The sequence below is a fragment of the Pleurodeles waltl genome, chromosome 2_2 (genome assembly GCF_031143425.1).
Source record: "Pleurodeles waltl isolate 20211129_DDA chromosome 2_2, aPleWal1.hap1.20221129, whole genome shotgun sequence".
Classification (NCBI taxonomy): Eukaryota; Metazoa; Chordata; class Amphibia; order Caudata; family Salamandridae; genus Pleurodeles; species Pleurodeles waltl.
This window is the reverse complement of record NC_090439.1, coordinates 749,160,955-749,181,838: the sequence shown is the minus strand read 5'-3', so window position 1 is coordinate 749,181,838 and position 20,884 is coordinate 749,160,955. Positions and strand designations below refer to the sequence as shown.

At 42.3% G+C, this 20,884-nt stretch overlaps 1 protein-coding gene across 1 annotated transcript in view; it reads right to left on the bottom strand.

The window, feature by feature from the left end:
• TMEM70 (transmembrane protein 70) overlaps positions 1–3,570 on the bottom strand; it is a 58,260-nt gene extending 54,690 nt beyond the window's left edge. The window contains exon 1 of the mRNA XM_069220365.1: positions 3,305–3,570. Coding sequence (XP_069076466.1) covers positions 3,305–3,505 — 201 coding nt within the window. The 5' untranslated portion in view covers positions 3,506–3,570. The remainder of the gene's footprint in view (positions 1–3,304) is intronic.
• Between the last annotated feature and the right edge of the window lie 17,314 nt (positions 3,571–20,884).

Sequence of the window (20,884 nt, the reverse complement as noted above, 5' to 3'; positions counted from 1 at the left end):
AGTGGCCAAGAGAGAATAGCCTGGGTAGGAAGATGATGTTGTTTTCCAGGGTAACAGATGATCTATTGAGGATGGGTTAGTTCTGGGAGGAAGTCTTTTGATCCAGCAGGTGTCATTGAGATGTTGGTTATTTGTGGGAGCCCATCAGGGGCATGTTAGTCGAACTGGGATGAAGAAGAGATTACAAATGTATTATCGGTGGCCAGGGACAGACATGGAAGTAGATGTGTTTGTTGTTTAACAAGTGCCCAGGATGATAAGTCCCTTTGCACATACAATATCTCATTGACGCCAGTAGAATTTCCTAAGTTATAGTGGGAAAAGCTGTGCATGTACTTTATAGGTCCACTGTCGGATCTGCCAGATAACAGTAGATATGCACGGGTATTGTGGAGTGGAGTGCAAATTCCTGAAATAAACTAAAATGAGTTTTGGTGACAGATTTTTTTTTAAGTCAGTGTTCTTTAGGCAAGGGGTGCCCAAATGTCTAGTGACTGACAATGGAGTGCAATTTAAATCTCATAAAATGGTTTCCTTCTTGCCTTCATTTGGTGTGAAGCATTTGACTGTACAGCCCTCAAGGCAATGGAATGTCTGAGAGGGTCCACAGGATGCTAAAAGGCACCATTCAATTGACAGTGAATTCAGTCAAAGATTCAGTGAAGTAGTATCCAAGAGGTTGTGGAACTATCATAATACTCCACATTTTACAACTGGGGTAGCCCCTTTTATTCTGTTAAGAGGGAGGCATTCATGCACTGAATTGTCCCCTGGGTGGGTGTTGGAGAAAACAAGAATGGGAGACAAAGAAGTTAAGTTGGAAGATGTGCAGCAGAGAATGACTGAATGGCACAGAAAATCAAAACGTATGTATTATGATTTGAAAAGAGTGAAAGATATTGACTTTTGTGTGGGAGATGTAGTGAGAGTCAGGAGAACGTTTGGTTCACAAAAGGGAAGTTACTAAGCATGCTGTCATGGTGAAAAATGGGAAGTGGTGGAACAAGGGATGTGTGACCAGGGTCAAGGATAATGTTGAAAGAGACTCTGATAAATCTGGTGTGAGTTTGTGGTGGCTGGATGGTAGACGGGTGGTAACTGGTTCGGGTAATCAAGTCAGTGGGCAAAATAATGTTCAAGATCTCCATTATTTATTATATATTTTTATAATATTACTTTGGGGTTCCCGTGAGTTATGGGCAAAGATGTTCTGTAAAATGAATGCCCCGCAAAGCATTATGGGGTGAGTTTCTGAGTGGGGCAAGTAATGTAGTAATGACTGTAATGATCATTATAGTAATGACTAATGCTCAGAACAGCCCCTAGACGGCACCACTATAAAAATAACATTTGTAAGAAACATGGTCATGTAAACATATAGTCAGCCCCTAGAGAGCGTGACTACATGAAAACAGAATGGCAGAACATAATGCAGGGTAACCATATATTTAGCCCATGGAGGGGGTGGTGTATTACACATGTTCAGGCCTAGCAGGCCTGCTAGAATAATATTACAAACAAGGCCCTTAAAACACAAACTAATCTTAGCTGTAAAACAAAAGTTCCAGCCATGAGAGAACTTAAAATACAGTGACTGGTGGGAGGGGTTATTATGTTGCAGTTCCCCCAACCTAGTGTAGGGACCAAGAGATGCCCTAGATAGAAAGTGTGTGTTGTGGTGGACATTTTGATGGTGGTCCCATTATCGTAGGATGACCACACAGTGAGTTATGGGCAAAAATGTTTTTTTAAAGTAATGCCTCGCAAAGCATTACGAGGCAAGTTTCTGAGAGCAGCAAATATTGTAGTATCTTTATTGTAATGCTCAGAAAAGCCCCTAGAGGACATCATAATAAAAACAGCATTTGTAACAAACATGGTCATGTGACCATACTGTAGAGTCAGCCCCAGAGGGCACAACAGATCGGCAGAAATGAATGCAGTGTAACCATGTATGTAACCCCTAGATGGTGTAGTGCCTTACACACTTTCAGACCTATTAGACCTACTGCAATACTATTATAAACAAGGCCCTTAAAACACAAACTACTCCAAGCTGTAAAACAAAAGTTCCAGCCATGAGAAAGCTTAAAAAGACATTGAATAGTGAGAGAGATTAATATTTTGGGGTCACCCCCAACCTAGTTGGGAACCCAGAGATGACCAAGACAGAAAGAGCATGTTGTGCTGAACGGTTTGGTGGTGGTCCCATTGTCCTAAGACCACCCCAGGCAGTGTAATGGGTAAACATGTTTTGATAAAGAAATGCCCAGCAAAGCATTAGGAGGCGAGTTTCCTGACTGCAGTGAATATTGTAGCATATCCTCTCCTGCTGTCCCAGGAGAGCACTTTGAGGATTTCTGTTTTTTTTTCCAGTGTTAAATGCTCCAGTTTGCATATTTTTCAACTGCTAAACTTCTTAAGTGGGTACTCCTGTAATGCGCACCTCCGAGCGAGGTTGAGCTGCATGAAACTTCACATAGTCAAGTTCGCTCTATATGTAACTAAATGTCCTCATATAAAGCACTCCTCTAATCGAATCTGCGTAGTAAGAACCTTTTTAAAAAATAAAAAAAAATCAATTAATTAAAAATAACCCCCTCCGGATTGCAATCATTGGCCACAGACACCGCAAAGATACAATGGCATGCCCAAAACAAAGAAGAGGAAGAAACAACATATGGCCACGCAGCACGAAGCAAAAGAAAAAAGTAGTGCATCACACTAAGGTATATGGCCGATTGTGCAATAACCCATGTAACTGGGTCAGTCTCCAAGGTGATAACAAAGCAGCCACTAGGCAGAACTAAATGAAGTGAATTTTGAAAGGCACTCCAAGGAACAAATAAAAGTGATGGGCGCAAGAAGGGCATGTTGCAAGCCCACAGATGTAGATTACAGCATGTTGAGAGACAGCGCTCGCGTGCTGCCTAGGTTCAACCTAAAAATTGAACTCTGCCTAATCCTAAAGATGCTACCACACTGCCCTTTAGTCCCATGATGCTCTCAGGAGGGAAATCCACAAGGTAAACTATTTTAACTTACCACTTCCTAAACTTTAATCCGTTTGTGTTCCTTTGAATAACAGTTTGACAGAAGCCCTTGCCACCTTGTCACTGAGATAGCACTTAATGAGTCCTGCGTTTTATTTTTACAAATCACTAGGCTGCGTTAGCTGAATTGGTCCTAATAAGAGAGTCAAGACTACAACATCCAGAATGCACTAATTTTTTTAAAGGAAACATCAAGACTGGGAATCTTTAGCAGTGACTTGTAATAGTATAAATTATATTCACTCCTTCACCTGCCGCTGTTTCCTGCGGGCTCCGAGCTGGAAGAGCAGGGGGTGCTCCGAGCCCCGTAGGCTCGCATGACAGATGCTACCCCTTTCAGTATCACGCTTGAACCCTGTCGATGGTACGCCAGCCGTACGACACGAGTAGAGCCAAGCATAGACCTGGCCCAACCGGCAACGTAGAGCCACCTCCGCTGCAGCAAGATTCATTGTCGCTAAGGTTCACGTGCGTCTATCACACTACGACTCCGACGCCCTGGGTGACAGCAGCAAGGGTACTACTTGTCCAGGTGTGTATTTTCGAAGACTAAGAGAACCGCCATCTTAGAGTGGTGCAGCTTCTTGTACGTTGATGTAATGCTGAAGCTCACATTCACTATAGAGACAGGTTTCCCCCGCCCATAAGTAAGAATGTTCGGAAAAAATGTAAGAACTTCCAACTGTCGTGGGACTATTGAGAGGTGTTTAAAGTAGGTGACCAATAGACCTTTTACTGAACCAGAAATAAAAGATGTATGTTTATTATTATTGATGTCTGTAAACATTATGATTACTTAAAAAGGCAAACATAATTGCTAGTTTTTTTTTTTTAATAAAGCTTTTGATCAGCATACCCTTAAATTGCATAAATCTAAACTCTGCCATGGTCGCTATGTTGATATTGAAACACAACAAGAGAAGTCTTTCTTCGACTTCCCCAGCAGGCCCAAGATGTGTTAGACCTGTAACCATTGGTTGTCTGGATTCGGTAGCCATCTTGTAAAGTTGTTTGGTGTGGGGCAGGTAGGTATTCTATGCACGAAAACACGCACCCAAAGTCTGCTGGGAAATTGTAGTCGAGAATTTTAGTAGTGATTGGTTTACTTAATAACTGAATGTAGTATGCTCCCGGCTGGTGTGAAAGGCTTGACTTTATGGTGTACACTAAACAGACAAGAAATCAAGTATACAAGCCTAACAAAACGACTGCAGAAAAAAATTACTAAACCTACTAATTACTAAACTTAGGTTTTGGAGCAGCGTCCTACTCACTGCAAAAAAGCCTTTTAGTGTCTCCTGAGGGGTCGTCAGTGCCAGATAAATATATTCACAATTACAATTTGTGTCCACAGAGCGCAAAGTGATATTTTAGATGTTCGTCTTTATATTGTGTTTTCTCAGTTTAATGCCATAGTTATGTCTATAGTGATTTTTAGACTATGTGTTTTTAATAGACTTGCCAAAATTTTTGAAAAGGCAAATATAATCGAGAAAATATATTCCTCAATATCCCCGCCCTCCCATTGACTTCTATTGAAGGAGAGAATTTCAGGCAGGAGACAGCTAAAATTAAGCAATTTTTGGCTTAAAAAATCTGGTGTCTCCCACGTGAATCAGGTCTATTGGCATGTATGGTGAAGGCGTCTCCAATGCTTCTTATAGGAGCAGCAAGGGAATCTACTAGCCAGAACATAATATTCTTCCCAAAATAAGGGGCTTAGATGGCAACATTTGATTTATGCAATCGTACAGTATTTGCGCTGCATACCCATGAAGCTGCCTTGAACCCATAACTGCTACGTTTTCAGATCGCTTATGCTAGAGATTTCAACAAAATAAAAATCATTACACTGATCACCTGTAGGAGTGAATTGTAGGCCTATCAAAACGCTGCATTTTAAACTTGCATTTTCCCTTCTAAACTCTGCAAGACCTGCACGTGTTTCACTTGCTAACGTTAATACATTCCAAGCTGCCATAGCTCAGTGGAAATGTTTTAGGACTTTTTCTCTTTCTTTGTGTGACTTTTCTCATTGTATCATTGTGCTATGTATAAAAACGTCCCAGGGAAAGAAAAGGTTCTCACACCACAACACAACCTGATACGATGAAATATTTTGCACATGCTATGCTTGTTGCAGATATATTCTTACTTGTTGCCTTAGCTTTGCCTTTAATTTTGCTACTGATCAACTTTAGAGGCTCAGACAGACTCTCAGATACTTGTTCCTTTTTGCTTTTTTATGCTTTATGTTTGTTATACTCGCTGACTCGGATGGTTCTATGCTATTGAGCCTTGGCGGCTCTCTTTACGAGAAAACTCATTATCAGTTCGTAAATTCTAATGTATTTTCTTGGTTAAGAAATATAGTTTAGGTATTTATGGTACTTGCTTTATGCTACGTTCCGTAACTTATTTAAATAATAAAGAAAGGATCTGAGGATTCATGAATAATAAAATGTTTAAAATGTAATCAAACTCTCATTATTGACTCCTGAGATTAAATTGTCACTGAAATTAAAATAATTGATTTATAGATAGATGCAGTTTCATATTTCCCTACTCATTTTAAAGGTCCACAATTAAGTGTCCTAAGAACTGCGGAGTTTTTTTTTACATTTTAGAACCCTCCGCTCTCCCACTTATGTATAACATTTCTATGCTTTCAGAAAGTAAACGAGTGACGTTCTTCTGATCAATGTGTGACACTTTGAGTGACGCTTATTTTAAATTGAAACAAAAACTAGTATTTTTGTTCCTGTGAGTTCTCTATTATTGTATTGAGCCACATAACACAATAACAAGCACATCCTAAAACAAGCAAGACCTGTTGACATGCCAATGCATGTTATCACGAGCATATGAAAGAGTAAAAAAAAATCGTTTTGAATAAGAATTTAAAATGTTTAATTTCTAAGCATATTAGACTGTGAATTAATTATTATTAAGGTCTGTGAAAAGGGAGTGATCTTCAGTGTGCTTCAGTCACTCACGTTCTCCTGTTCACACCTTTCCTCTTCAGTTTCTCACTTTCTTTCTCTCCCCACATCGTTTTGAAATTCCCCATATGATATCTCACACATTCTCTTCCTCTTTATCACTGTTTTTACACTCTGTCCTTTTGCATATTCCTACTTATGTTATCTTCCCCTTCACCATGCTGTTGTTCACACCCACACACACTCTCCAGTCACCTAACGTCCTTTGATCCCAGACAGGGACTTTGGGGGACTCAACCCCAATGTCTGGAATAAAGTAATACAGTGCATAGAGAAAGTTGTTGGTCATGCTGCACATTTACTTATTTTCTTTCACACAGTGAGGACGAGTGCACAACTGTCACTGGACAAGAATGCTTAGATATTCCCAGGGCAACAGGAAAGGACATACATTGTCTCTTAATCTTAGGGACTACATGGCTTAGGGGAAGCCTGGGCCAGCTCAAGTTGACATGTGAGGAGGACTGCCAAAAGCAGCCCCTCTCTCTTAGCTTGTTTTAGTAACAGTGCACCAGAATTGGGGTAAACAAGCTGGGCCCAGGCTGAGATGTGGTATCCATAGCAACCACTCACCTCTTCTCAGTGCTTACTTTATGGAACAACAAGCGCCAGGGCCCATGTTATTTCTCAGGATGCTACTACAGCTTTCACTACCTACTTCCCAAACCAGTGCTGCAAAAAGCCTGTATCATTGCTACCTCTTACCATCACACTCTTGCAAATGTGACAATATGGGCTATTTCTGCCCTTCACAACTGTAGGAATGGCCTAGAGGTGTGAGTATTACTATTTGTATGTATTTTGCTTTGAGTGCTACCATGTGGCGGACTGTCGTAAATGTGTGCTGGTGTCAAGAAATAAGTGCCGGTGCTGAGCACCGACAAACACCAGCAAAAATGAATCACTGCCTTTCCTCTACCTGGGCCCAGCTCCAACAGTTCTAAGCAGCACACACAGTGCACTGAGCACTGTGAGGCTAGAGCTACAGAGCCTCACACACTGGAACTTTTGATTATTATGCATGATAATGCATTATAATGTTGTAATGCAGACACTAGCATTACAATGTGTTATAATAAACCAAAAATGCATGGCTGCAAAGCGCTTTTGCAGATAGGTGACATGCTACTCTGTGAGAGTGCTCTGCAGGGGTGTTTGATGGTTATAGGCCCTATTTGAGTAGTGGTTTGATGTGATGCAGAAGGACTAGCATTCTGCTATTATTTGTTGTTTTGTTGCTCCACCTATGAATGAGTTTGAAGTGAAGACTAGTGAGAGATCGATCCCTCAAGCTGTACATGCCAATTCATGTGTTATAGGCAGGAAATTCACAACCTTAAAACCAAATGTGATTTTAATTTAATTTTCTTCTGCCTAAAGTAACCTCCATATCAATATCTGTCAATGGGGAAAATAAATTGTCCTTACTTACTTTTAAAATGACTCTCCTTCATTCTACCAGAAGTTGGCATGTTGAAGCAGTATATGCTAATGTATGGATGGATGTGCATTATGGATGTTTAGTGGGAAGTGCTTTGGTGTCATGCATATATGTCAGACACTGATCAAAGATTGTTGCTGCAGTGGTGTAAATTTGCCTATGCATAAGTATATGCGAAAAGTAGGAACACATGGTTACTCGTGAAGCTGGATACCTACCAGTTTTCAATATGCTTTTATCAAGCTGTCTAGAACACATTTAATATGGGCATAGCAAGTGTCCAGAGGTGAAACATGCTACGTTTTGTGGAAGGGTTTGATGCAGTCTTGCATTAGCTCAAAAGAATACAAAAAGATCAAGACTCAGATTAGACAAATTGATTGGATGCAAGATGGATTTGAGACAGCCAGCCTTATGTGAAACTGTGATTGAAGGTGTAGGTGTTTACCCTGAAATTACAAGAGGAAATGAGAAGTGCAGACAGGAAGGAGAGTCAGGTCAAAGATCAGCAGACTGAAAGAGACACAGAAACTGATGATGATGAAGAGGTGTTTTTAGAAGATATTTTTGAATTCAAGACCATCTCTGTAAAACGTTGTACCCCCTCATGGAGGATCAACACCGCAAAGGGAGGGAGTGGTAGAATTAAAAGCCGGTCAGACTGAAAGTGCAAATGTGTTTACTGTGCTGAGGGCACCATAAGGGGGAAGATCTTCTGTTACACTAGAGACATCCACAAATGCTGCTAGCAGATTTACTGTTACTATTGTTACAGACCCTAAATTGCAACTTCATTCTGGCAGAAGATGGTGACATATTTAAGAATAAAGACACTATTGGAAGAAAGTTTGAGGGACACAATTGGCATAGAGAATTTGAATGCATATCATGAGGCTGAGTAGAAATATTTAAGTAAAGAAGCTGCCAGACAGGCCACAAGGTGCATTAGAAATTTTAAATTCAGCTGAAGAGTAAGATTTACTTGAATAAGAGGAAAGATTTACAAATCAATTTCAGAATTGTAAAGGGGGATGAAGAAACAAAAGAGATAAGATTGCCAAGATTAAGAGTACGCATTAAAGAATTCGTGAACTCCACCAGAGAATGGGTGAAGTTGAAATTTAAGGATCAATGGATAAAGAAGGAATGGGACAAAGCGAAAAAGAAAAAGACAAGGGAAGCTGAAGAAGGAGCTCATGTAAGTGAGCCTGAAACTATAGAGATTACTGCATACCCATTGACATGGTGCTTTGGAGTCAACCTGATTTTCTTTCATTCACAAAGAATTTCCCAAAGCTTAAGGTAGAGCCCGATAAATAGTACACAGAAGTAGGAAGACTTGTAACCGTTTTATAGGTCTTTTGGGAAGATTTGAATACATTGTTTGAGATTGTGGTTTTACAGAGCATTAATTGACTGTTTGAATTTAAGGTTCTGCAGGAAGCCATGAATTGGTCTAAAATCATGAAAGCAACACAAGAACCAAAAGTTTCAAAACATGCCTATTATGAGAGGGTAATGCAGCTACATAGACACTACAATGGAGTTGAAGACCCCGCTCACAAAAGCCTTATTGGATTTGTTTCAGTGTTAATACTTGGGGCCTGATTTTGAGTTTGGCGGATGGGGTTACTCCGTCATAAATGTGACAGATATCCCGTCCGCTGTATTACAGTTCGATTACATCCTATGAAAACTGTAATACAGCGGACGTGATATCCGTCACATTTGTGATGGAGTAACCCATCTGCCAAACTCTAAATCAGGACTTTAGTCTGTGTCCAGAACTTAGGGCCTGATTTAAATTTCAGCGGAGGGTTACTCAGTCACAACATGACAGATATCCTGTCTGCCGAAATCTAAATCCCATTGTTTCCTATAGGATTTCGATTTTGGTTTTCTTTTTCTGGTTCAGGTGTGAATATGAATGTGCAAAGGGTTGGTGTTCAAGGTGGTGTTCAGTATGCGCAAACAAGAAATGCAATTCCTCAAGGAGGTGGAAATTTTGCTGAAGAGTCGAATGCAAATATGAGCATTAGCCTCAAAAAGAGAACACTATGCCATTATTGTAACACGATTGGAGACAAGAGTGTAAACTGAATCCCGGCAGAGCAATGATACTCTGTTGAATTTGTACTATCGGAATATTTATGTGATGTCTCAGTATGGGGCAGTATAGTCGGCAACCCCAGCCCAGCTGACCCCTGCACAAAATATTCAGAATCCGACATCATATAACACAAAAATACCACAAGTCCAATGATGAAGACAAATATGCAAAATGAAGGATTTCATTTTCAGCAAAATCCTAGATGTCAGCAGAACCCTTTAATAACCAATGATATTTTCCCCCAGTTTTTCACTGCTACTGAAAGTCTAACTGGACCTGGCCCTTACCAATCGCAATGAGAGGACAAGGATTGCAGGCTTAGTGCAGTCCTAGTGGTAGACCAGCGTTACTCTTATGTAGAAGGTGAAGTGAATGGCCACCGAGTATAATTTGTGATAAATACAGGTGCTTCCTCTGATGGAAGTTCCAAACCTACCCCTCTCTCAAACAGAAGTCCAAGACGTAGGCATCGCAAATAGGAAGTAGCAAATCAATTTTCAGCAAACTTTTTTGAAAGATGTCCCATAAATGAAAATAATCATGAATTCATAACAAATGAGACAAGTCCTGTAAATTTGTTGGGAAAGGATCTTTTGTGAAGACCCAAGATGATGACTTCAAAATAAAATAACAAGAATCAATGTTTATTTGCTTCCTGTTTTGACAAAGGAAGACTTACTTACCTGATTTAGAATGTGCAGTAAAGGAGGACGTTTGGGACTTTACAGGCAAAAACGTTTGCTAAAAGATACCGAGCCAGTGAAAATAAAGGTGAAACGAGATGCAGTTTATCCCTCCCGCTCCAATATAAAGTTACTCCAGAGACATTGTCAGGAATGACCTCAGTGAATGAACACTTGATAGATCATGTCATTTTAAAAGAGGTATTGGGTAGTCCCTGCAATTCCCAAATTATGGAACTTCATAAGGCAAATAAAAAATGCAGAACAGTGCACAACGTTAGAAAAATGAATAAAAGTGTAATACCATGTTGTACTCTGATACCAAATCCTATTGTAATCATTTACCAAATCCCATCAGATGTGTAGTAGTTCACATTTATAGACTTGTGCCAAGCTCTCATCTTATTTCCCCTTCTCAAGAACAGTATGTTTCTTTTAGCATTTAGATTTTTAAACAAACTTTGGTTTGTTGTACGGTTTGTCAAGGGTATGCAGAAAGCCGATCTTGAAGGAAAAATTGGGAGACCTTAAACTTGCCCTGTAATTTAGTGCTGGTTCAGTAATTAGATGACCTCTGTCTGGCATCTAAAACAAACCAAAGCTGCAAGTTAGACACAATGCATTGTTAAATTACCCTGCAGAAAATTGACACAAAGTGTCTCGTAATAATATTCAGCACTGTCAGAAAGAAGTCATATATTTGGGAAGCCACATTAAGAAGAGAGTGAGATTGGTGTCCAGAGCACATCTCCACAGCCTTGAGAACAAAACCACCCATGAACGAAAGAGAGATGTGGATGTTCCTGGGAATGGTGGGCTACTGCTGTCAGTGGATTCCTACCTTTTGCCTTAGTGGCAAAGCCTCTGCAGAGGCATAAGGCGATGTGAGTGATCCATTACCCTTGAGTGGCAAATGAATGAGTGCCTTTCTAGAGCTTAGGGACAACTCTGTAGCGCAGATATCTTTTTGTTCTGGCACACATGTGACAGGTGAGCATTGTCTGTATTGGCAAAGACTCAAAGAGAAGTGAAATGGGCAGTGACCTACTTTTTCTACCACACTGGATCCTGTGGCCGTGGCACTTCCTGCTTGTCTTAAATCAGTAGCAGTGCCCTGTGTGGGTATCCAGCAGAGTGAGGGAATTGTGATGGGTTTCACACTTATTGCAATGGTGTAAGACAACTAATGTGGTGATGCAGCCAGAAAAAACAAGTCCAAAGCATAAAGTTTTGTGCGTTCTCTTTACTTTTCTTTATTTTTCTTCTGAGATCCTTGATTTTATACTGATAAAACAATATACAGCCATAGCCAATGCTTCTTATTATAAAAAAAACAAACTTCTTCAGGGCTGCAATATACAATAACAACAAAATTACAAGGTGTAATGTTTTGAATCCTGCAACACTTTTGCCCATTCCAGATCATGGCGATGAGGAGAGAAATTTTGACCATGACTGTGTGGATGTCATAGAATTATGCACTAAGCCAAGAACAGACATATGGATGTACCATTTGAATCGACCAATTTGACATTATTTGTAGATGGATATTGTTTGAGAGGAATCTTGAAAGCAGCGCATGCAGTGTGTACCATAGGTGGTATTGCTGAAGCATTCTACATGAGCAGTGTACCCTGAGCACAAGTAGCTGAATTAAACAACCTAACAACCTGTTCTGTGGCCAGTGGTTTGAGTGTTACCATCTATCATGAAAACCAGTTTGGGTTTGGTCCATAATTTTGGCCAGTTGTGGTCACAAATGGATTTTGACATCCTCTGGATCCCCTACTCATAATGGCATGTGTATTCTAAAGCCCTCATTAAGACATTGGTGGTATTTATCGAATACCATGTGGTGACGGCTGCCAACATACCGCGGCAGAGGCGAACATCCGCCCTCCAGATAATGACACACACACACACACACACACACACACAAAACCAACAGAAACCAGCCACATTCACAAATTCGCCAGACCCAACGAACGTGAAAAACTGTCGGAACTAGCACCCATACCGTTACATCAGCAAAACAACGCCCTCCAAATAATGACCCATGAATCACCACAGCCAACATTTAACGGTAGTAAGCCATTGGCGGTGCACACCGCTGCGGCGGAAATGGCCACCCAAAATCAAAACAAGCCAACATTGTCCAGGCCAAAAACCCACACCTGACACAAATACACCCACCCACCAACAGCACTATAAAACACCCCCCACATCACCCACAATCTTTTGCAAGCACGAGAGAACCGCTACATTTTGCCAGGCCAATCCCAGACATAACTGCACACACACCACAACTACCCATTCATCCATGGAGGAAATAGTCAGGGTAGAGCCACAGCTGTTTGGAGAACAGGTACAGCATATCTCCATTGCCAGAAAGATAGAGCTATGGCGGAGGATCGTGGACAGTGTGAACAGCGTGGGACAATACCCATGCACAAGGGACCATATTTGCAAGAGGTGGAACGACCTACGGGGGGAAGGTGCATTCCATTGCAGCAAGGCACCAGTTCGCCATCAGGAGGACTGGCGGTGGACGCCTTGTCTTCCCCCACAGTTGACAGCATGGGATTAGGAAGTCTTGGCAATACTGCATCCTGAGGGCCTCACTGGAGTAGCCGGAGAACTGGACTCTGGTGACTCACCATTACCAACCTACCACCACCCATACCTGCATGCCATGTCACCTCCTCACTCTGACTCCCTTCACCCTACTACATCCCACACAGTGCACCATACCAATTACCACACCTAAATGTCTACCCCTGCATGCCATACCCACTGCAAGCACAGCCCTCCCAGCTCTTCATGCACACCCACCAGCAATGCATGGACAGCATGTAGAACTACCGATCCCACTATTGTAGTGCTTTCCTCTTATTTAGTTTCTAAGCACTAACATAACACAACAGAAATGCACTTCTGAGGTCAAAGAAGACTTTTATTGTTGTTAATTCTTCCCCAACCACAATATTTTATGTATGACGAATTAGTAGCTTTCAAGTCCGCGTTAATCAAATTAAATATATCAGTTTGCAATATACACAGCAGGTTATATTTATAAGATATTGAATGCAAAGCAAAACAAAGACTTCACTGTGTGGGAATTATCTACAGCTTCATCTTTCTAAGGTCTGCAAGCTGATGACCCCTGTCAGCCGCGAGAAAGAGAGATTCATCTACCCACACGGGATTGCTGGCAGCTGGCGCCAAGCTCCAGCACGAGGTCCGGCAGATTCGAATCTGACCCTCTGCAGCCTGTTACATTCGTTACAAAGGTGTGCCCCCTCCTCTCAGACCTGGGAAACTGAGCAAGCCTTTTGGAGACTGGCCAGGTCTCCAAGACTACTCCTGTTCCCAAGCTCAAGCGAAGAAAAAACAACACCCATGTACTCTCTCTTATCATGTCTAGTCTACTGTGAGAAAAACATCTTGGTTCTCTGGTGCAAAAACACAGCTTGGAAAAATACAGCTTGGATTCTCAACTGCAATGTCTAACTCCACGTTAAAGGCAATGGGCAGCTAACCTAAATATCAAATGCAATGTCTAGTGTCATGTCAAAGCCAATAAGCATCTAAGCTGAATACAAAATGCAATGTCTTAAATCATGTCAAAGCCCATAGGCAGCTGAGCTGAATACAAAATGCAATGTATAATATCATGTCAAAGCCAATAGGCAGCGGAGCTGAATATAAAATGCAATGTATAACATCATGTCAAAGCCAATAGGCAGCGGAGCTGAATACAAAATGTAATATCATGTCAAAGCCAATAGGCAGCGGAGCTGAATATAAAATGTAATATATGATATCATGTCAAAGCCAATAGGCAGAATATCTAATAGCATGTCAAAGTCAATAGGCATGCAATGTCAAAGCCAAAAGGCGGCTAGACTGGATACAGCATGTCAAAGCCAATAGGTAGAATACAGAATGTAATGGCTAATGCAATGTCAAAGCCCATAGGCGGCTCAACTGAATACAGAAAGTTATGGCTAATGCCATGTCAAAGCCAATAGGCAGAATACAGAATGTAATGACTAATGCAATGTCAAAGCCCATAGGCGGCTAAACTGAACAAAACATACCATGTGCTACTGGTGAACATTGAGCAACTAATATGCGCAGTGGTGAAACACAAAGTCATTGGTCAAAACAAAATTTAACAAATGGCAGTACATTCCGTCCTTTGACCAATGAATTTTTGTTTCACATATCTCCTGTTTCAAACAAAAACAAAAAACATCAGCACAAACAAAAAAAAAACATTATGATGAAAGCAATCCCTGTAAAGCAATAGAAGTGAATTAACACATTGATTTCATAACCTTTCACATCAGATACATCTACATAGAGAAGACTGGGCAATTTTTATACTCTGAATGAGTCTCTAATTCAACAGTGTTAGCAATTTGATGTGGCATGAGTTCTGCTCATGTAAAGGTGCACGGTCCACCTGAAAGGTTTGCTGGAAGATAAGCAAAAGTCAGAGTTCCATACGAGAGGGAAAAAAAAAAAAACGCAGCTTAGTTCCGGTGGAAGAATGCAATCAAACAAGTTGAACTTGAACTGAAGGCGCAGTTTGCGCAAAATGGATCTATGGTGCTGGCACTTTACTCAGCCAGGTTCAGGTTGGGGATTCGGTCCCTTCCCCGACCCCACACGCACACACCGGAAGGGGGACCACACAGCACACTCAGGGACAGTGGCGAAACGTGGTAGGATCTGCAAAAGAAACAAGTATGACTTTTCTTGCAAATAACATTTTTCATTTAAACTGCACCCTTCCTCTTTCTTTCCCTGTTTTATAATCAGCAGGACGTTTTTGGGGCCCTTTGTTATATTCTCTGCAGGTTCTGGAGGGTCACTTGGGGCTTCAGCCCACACATCAGCACTGAGGTTTTTATCTGCTGCACCACAGCTTCCCTTTTCTTGCACTGTCAGAAGGGCTGGGGCAGACTCATTCTTTACCAAACCTCCATTCACTGCATTTTTGCCAATTTGGGCCATTCTGTCTCCAATTTGTATGCATGAATCAGATTCTTTTCTAGGTATCAGCATAATTTCGATTTTTCCTTGGTAATCTGCAGCAATCACTCTCCCTAAAACATGATCAATTTGCCATTTCTGTCCTGGTAACTTTCCTCTCCCCAACTGCTCTGTGACTGCTTGCATGACAGATTGCTTTTGTGCGTGCTGCACAGTTTTTATCAAATCTAGGGGAATGTGCATCTCTCTCATCTCTGCACACCTGTAAGTGGCTTTTTCTCTCAGCTGTTCACATTTCTGGGGCACCCACTTAGCCATCCCCACTAAGGCAGAATTCTGGGTGAACACTTCTCTCTCTGAATTTTTCTCATTAACATCTGCAAGGTAATTGAACCAGTTAGGTGCTAAAACATTAGCAATGGACCAAAAATCAGCGTAAAAATGACACATCTCACGTAGCTCTTGCTTTAAAATCTGACACACATTATACAACGCTGTTCCTTCTACGGTGCCAGAAAACAACATTTCAGTCAATGAATCATTAGTAAAACGAACATGCTTTTTATCTTCAGTGGACACGAATTCAAATGGTGCATTCAACTTCATTGGTAACTCTTTTACCTGTGGTACTCTAGCCCTGTCTTGCAAGTACCAGATCCATTGTATGATTCTATCTAGGGGCACTATTTTCTTTCCTTGTTCTTGATTTACATGTACATCAGTTTTTCCTTCTTGCACTGCGCAAAAACCTAAAGTCTGCATTATTTCATTTGCCAAATCACAAGCGCGCAGCTGCATATAATTTTTCACAGTGACCATATACAAAAGTGTTAGGATTTCTCTCAAATGAGGGCTATTCTTTTTCCAAAAATCAAACAAGCTAATGAAACTCGGGGTGTCTTGCTCTAAAATCCTTCGTTTTACTTGTGCATTTTGCAACGGTAACTCGTAAATCACGTTCTGGTCTCTCTCGTCCATCTTATCAGTTAAGGAATGCATTTTGGCTGCCAAAAACCCTGGCTCACACGGAAACTCAGTGCAGCTCGGAGCTGTCTTAACCCCCTCATTACTGGAATGGGACAAGAAAGATTCTTCAAAAACAGCCCTTTTATAACTTTCAGTCGGGCTAATTTGCTCACGTAAATTCCTATTTTCATGTTCCAACTTCCTACATTTCTCCTGCATTTCTCTGTAAGCAGATAAAGGTATCCAGACCTTTCTGTCATCATTACTTCCAAAAGACACGTTTTCTACATATATACAACAGGAATTATTTCTCAAAACATTATCAGGCCTTTTAGCTACACATGCATTTTCTTCTGTAATTCCCCAAACAGAAAACAATTCACAGTTTTTCTTAGCACCATCAGGCAGTTCATCAACACATGTATTCTCAGACATGGTCTGCCGTGCTACTGTGATTCTCCAAAAAAAACAATTTCTGTAATTCTCCAAACAACAAAAAACAATTACACTTTTAAAGTGTGCACTTAGAAATCTACTAACTCGTCAACACCCTCTTAATCACCTCTTAATGACCGACACCCCACTCCTGGTACCAATTGTAGTGCTTTCCTCTTATTTAGTTTCTAAGCACTAACATAACACAACAGAAATGTACTTCTGAGGTCAAAGAAGACTTTTATTGTTGTTAATTCTTCCCCAACCACAATATTTTATGTATGACGAATTAGTAGCTTTCAAGTCCGCGTTAATCAAACAAAATATATCAGTTTGCAATATACACAGCAGGTTATATTTATAAGATATTGAATGCAAAGCAAAACAAATACTTCACCGTGTGGGAATTATCTACAGCTTCATCTTTCTAAGGTCTGCAAGCTGATGACCCCTGTCAGCCGCGAGAAAGAGAGATTCATCTACCCACACGGGATTGCTGGCAGCTGGCGCCAAGCTCCAGCACGAGGTCCGGCAGATTCGAATCTGACCCTCTGCAGCCTGTTACATTCGTTACAAAGGTGTGCCCCCTCCTCTCAGACCTGGGAAACTGAGCAAGCCTTTTGGAGACTGGCCAGGTCTCCAAGACTACTCCTGTTCCCAAGCTCAAGCGAAGAAAAAACAACACCCATGTACTCTCTCTTATCATGTCTAGTCTACTGTGAGAAAAACATCTTGGTTCTCTGGTGCAAAAACACAGCTTGGAAAAATACAGCTTGGATTCTCAACTGCAATGTCTAACTCCACGTTAAAGGCAATGGGCAGCTAACCTAAATATCAAATGCAATGTCTAGTGTCATGTCAAAGCCAATAAGCATCTAAGCTGAATACAAAATGCAATGTCTTATATCATGTCAAAGCCCATAGGCAGCTGAGCTGAATACAAAATGCAATGTATAATATCATGTCAAAGCCAATAGGCAGCGGAGCTGAATATAAAATGCAATGTATAATATCATGTCAAAGCCAATAGGCAGCGGAGCTGAATACAAAATGTAATATCATGTCAAAGCCAATAGGCAGCGGAGCTGAATATAAAATGTAATATATGATATCATGTCAAAGCCAATAGGCAGAATATCTAATAGCATGTCAAAGTCAATAGGCATGCAATGTCAAAGCCAATAGGCGGCTAGACTGGATACAGCATGTCAAAGCCAATAGGTAGTATACAGAATGTAATGGCTAATGCAATGTCAAAGCCCATAGGCGGCTCAACTGAATACAGAAAGTAATGGCTAATGCCATGTCAAAGCCAATAGGCAGAATACAGAATGTAATGACTAATGCAATGTCAAAGCCCATAGGCGGCTAAACTGAACAAAACATACCATGTGCTACTGGTGAACATTGAGCAACTAATATGCGCAGTGGTGAAACACAAAGTCATTGGTCAAAACAAAATTTAACAAATGGCAGTACAACTATCCATCACCATACACTACCAAAGGCGGTAGGACAACACCAATATCGCTGAGAAAGGTAGAAATGCAGAATATGTGAAAGACAATTACCCTAACAAGTCACTTACATCCCCACAGGTGCTCCAGCCAATGTCAGCGGCGAGGAGGTGCCACAGCAACCCAATCCCCCACCAGAAGATGCCCTCAATGATGACAGCAACTCTGGAGATCTTGATCTGGATGAACTCCCTGGCCCATCTGGGACCACTGGTCAGTCGGCTACCACATTCCACAGCCAGTCCACTACAGGGCCCCCTCCTTCAGAGTCAAACACCACAGCAGCTAGCCAACACCCCCAAAACTCTCTCCCAGGACACGTCAATCAGTAGTGTGCCCACCTATACAGGGACCGGAGTCCATATCACACAGGCAAGACGATGAAGGTCCTGGTGTAAGTGGGAGTGGGCACACCGTTCAGGGGACACAGGCACAGGGGGCAAGGAACAGTTGAAAGACAACTGTGCATCAGGGGGAGGCCAGGCCCAGGGAATTGACTGCCCAGGAGGCACTCACAAATGTCCTGGGGGCATACCAACAATCCCAGGACAGGATGGGTCAGGTGATCAACATCTTGCGGGAGAATCAGCGGCTGCAGGGGGAACACCTCCAGGAGGTCACACAACAATTGCAGGCCTTGGATATCACCATGGCCCACATTGCAGGGGTGCTGAGTGACATGGCGAACATCATGCATGAGTACACAACACACCAGCGGACTCCTCCCACTAGCCAGTGTACTGACCAGCCCTCCACAATTGCTGCAGCTAGTGGACAGGAGGCCCTGCCACAGGACTCATAGACCACCAGCACCCCTCATCCGCAGAAGGTGAACCACACTGCAAACGTTCCCTACGACCCAGACAGACACTAGAGACAGTTGGCAAGACCAAGACCCCACCAGGAAATTAACCCATCCAGAATGTCCCCCTTGTGTTCCACTGATTCACCTTGTTCACTTTGGATTGCCATTGCTCCTCTTCCTATGGCCCCATGGACACTGGACCTGTACTACAAACAGACTGGGCCACTACACTAGACTTTTCCCAAGCATCACCCCACTCCATTGCACTTTCCATTGTTTTTCTGTTATTCAAATAAACACCCTTCAACACAACTTGAGTAATAGTGTTTTATCAGAAAGAAGTGTGCAATGTATTGAACTGTATTATCCTGTGCAAATGTCCTGTAATGTGTGAATCCATCCAACAAATGTGTCTCAGCTGTCTGTAGACATCACATCAGTACACTGTTATGACCACACCAACATCTGCAATAAGGGAAGGCATAGGTGACAGTCAAATGTGATGCAAAGGTAGTGACTGGCACAACACAACAGCCATATGGCACTGTACTAAAATAGAGACATGTATAGATCAGTCTTACCTGAGTGTCATTGGAAGTAGTGCTGAATGATATATGTCCTGTTGTCCACATACTCCTCCTCTTTCTCCTCCTCACTGTCCTCTGTGTCCACTGCTGCCACACGTGCATTGTCACCCCCCTCGTACTGCAGATAGGGCACATGGCATTTGAGGGCCAAATTCACCCTTCAGCAATCCACTGCACACACGCACACTGTCCATGCACCTGCACCCAAGTCCAGCACACCACCTTCTCCAACAATCATTCCGTCTACCTCTACTCCCATTCCTCCTCCCACACCCTGCCCCACTGATCCTGAGAAGCTTTTCCTTTCCTGCCTTGACCTCTTCCCTACCCTGCCAGTAGGAGGAAAGCCCCCCCAGCCCAGGCCCTCCAGCTCCCATTCGACTCCTGCTCCTCCCCTGAACAGTTCCCCCACCATTAAGGGTAACAAAAGTGGCACTCCGTTCCCCCCGTCCCAAGGCCACTCCTCTGCCTCCTACACAGAAGTTCAAGGACCCACCCCCTCTCAAACACAAGCCCAGGGACCCCCTTCCAAAAAATCCCCCTCACCCTCTGAGGTGCATGCCTGCCATCTCCATGATGCCTCTGCCCAGTGGAGTGCCTAGGCCAGTGGTTCCCAACCTGTGGTCCGGGGACACCTGGGGGTCCGCGAAGCCTCTTCAGGGGGTCCGCAACTGCTTAGAAAATTAAACATTATTAACAGATTAGGTCCTCAGCTTTCAGTAATTACTTAATGGGGGGCCCCGGACTCAAAAAACTATTCAGTGGGGGTCCCCAGGTTCCAGTAATCATTAAATGGGGGTCCACAGAAGTCAAAAGGTTGGGAACCACTGGCCTAGGCTGTCAGGGGTCAAGTTGGGCCTTGGACGTTGCCCTGTGGCCTTTAAATACTTTGGACTGGCCAATGGCCTTTTCTGTACATATTTATATTTATCTCTTTATACAATTAAGGTCGCTGTTACTAACTAATTACAGTGGTTGGACAACCGGTATGTGTCCTGGCTTTCTTTGCTCTTGGGTTATGTTGCTGTTGATGTACTCGGCAAACTGTCCTGGGTATGTGGCATGTGTGTTTGGTGTGTGCTGTGCGTGAGTGTGTGTGTCACTCTCCCCTCCCTTGTGTTCTAGGCGGCTGTACTCCCTGTCGTCGTCTTCGTTGGCTTTGGTGCTCCTGGATGACCATTACCTAGTACAGCACCAGGAAGACTTCCAATTCTGGTTCTATGGCAGCCGTGGGCTCCTCTGTGTCCCTGGAGGTGAGTGTCTCCTTTTATATGATGTGTTTTT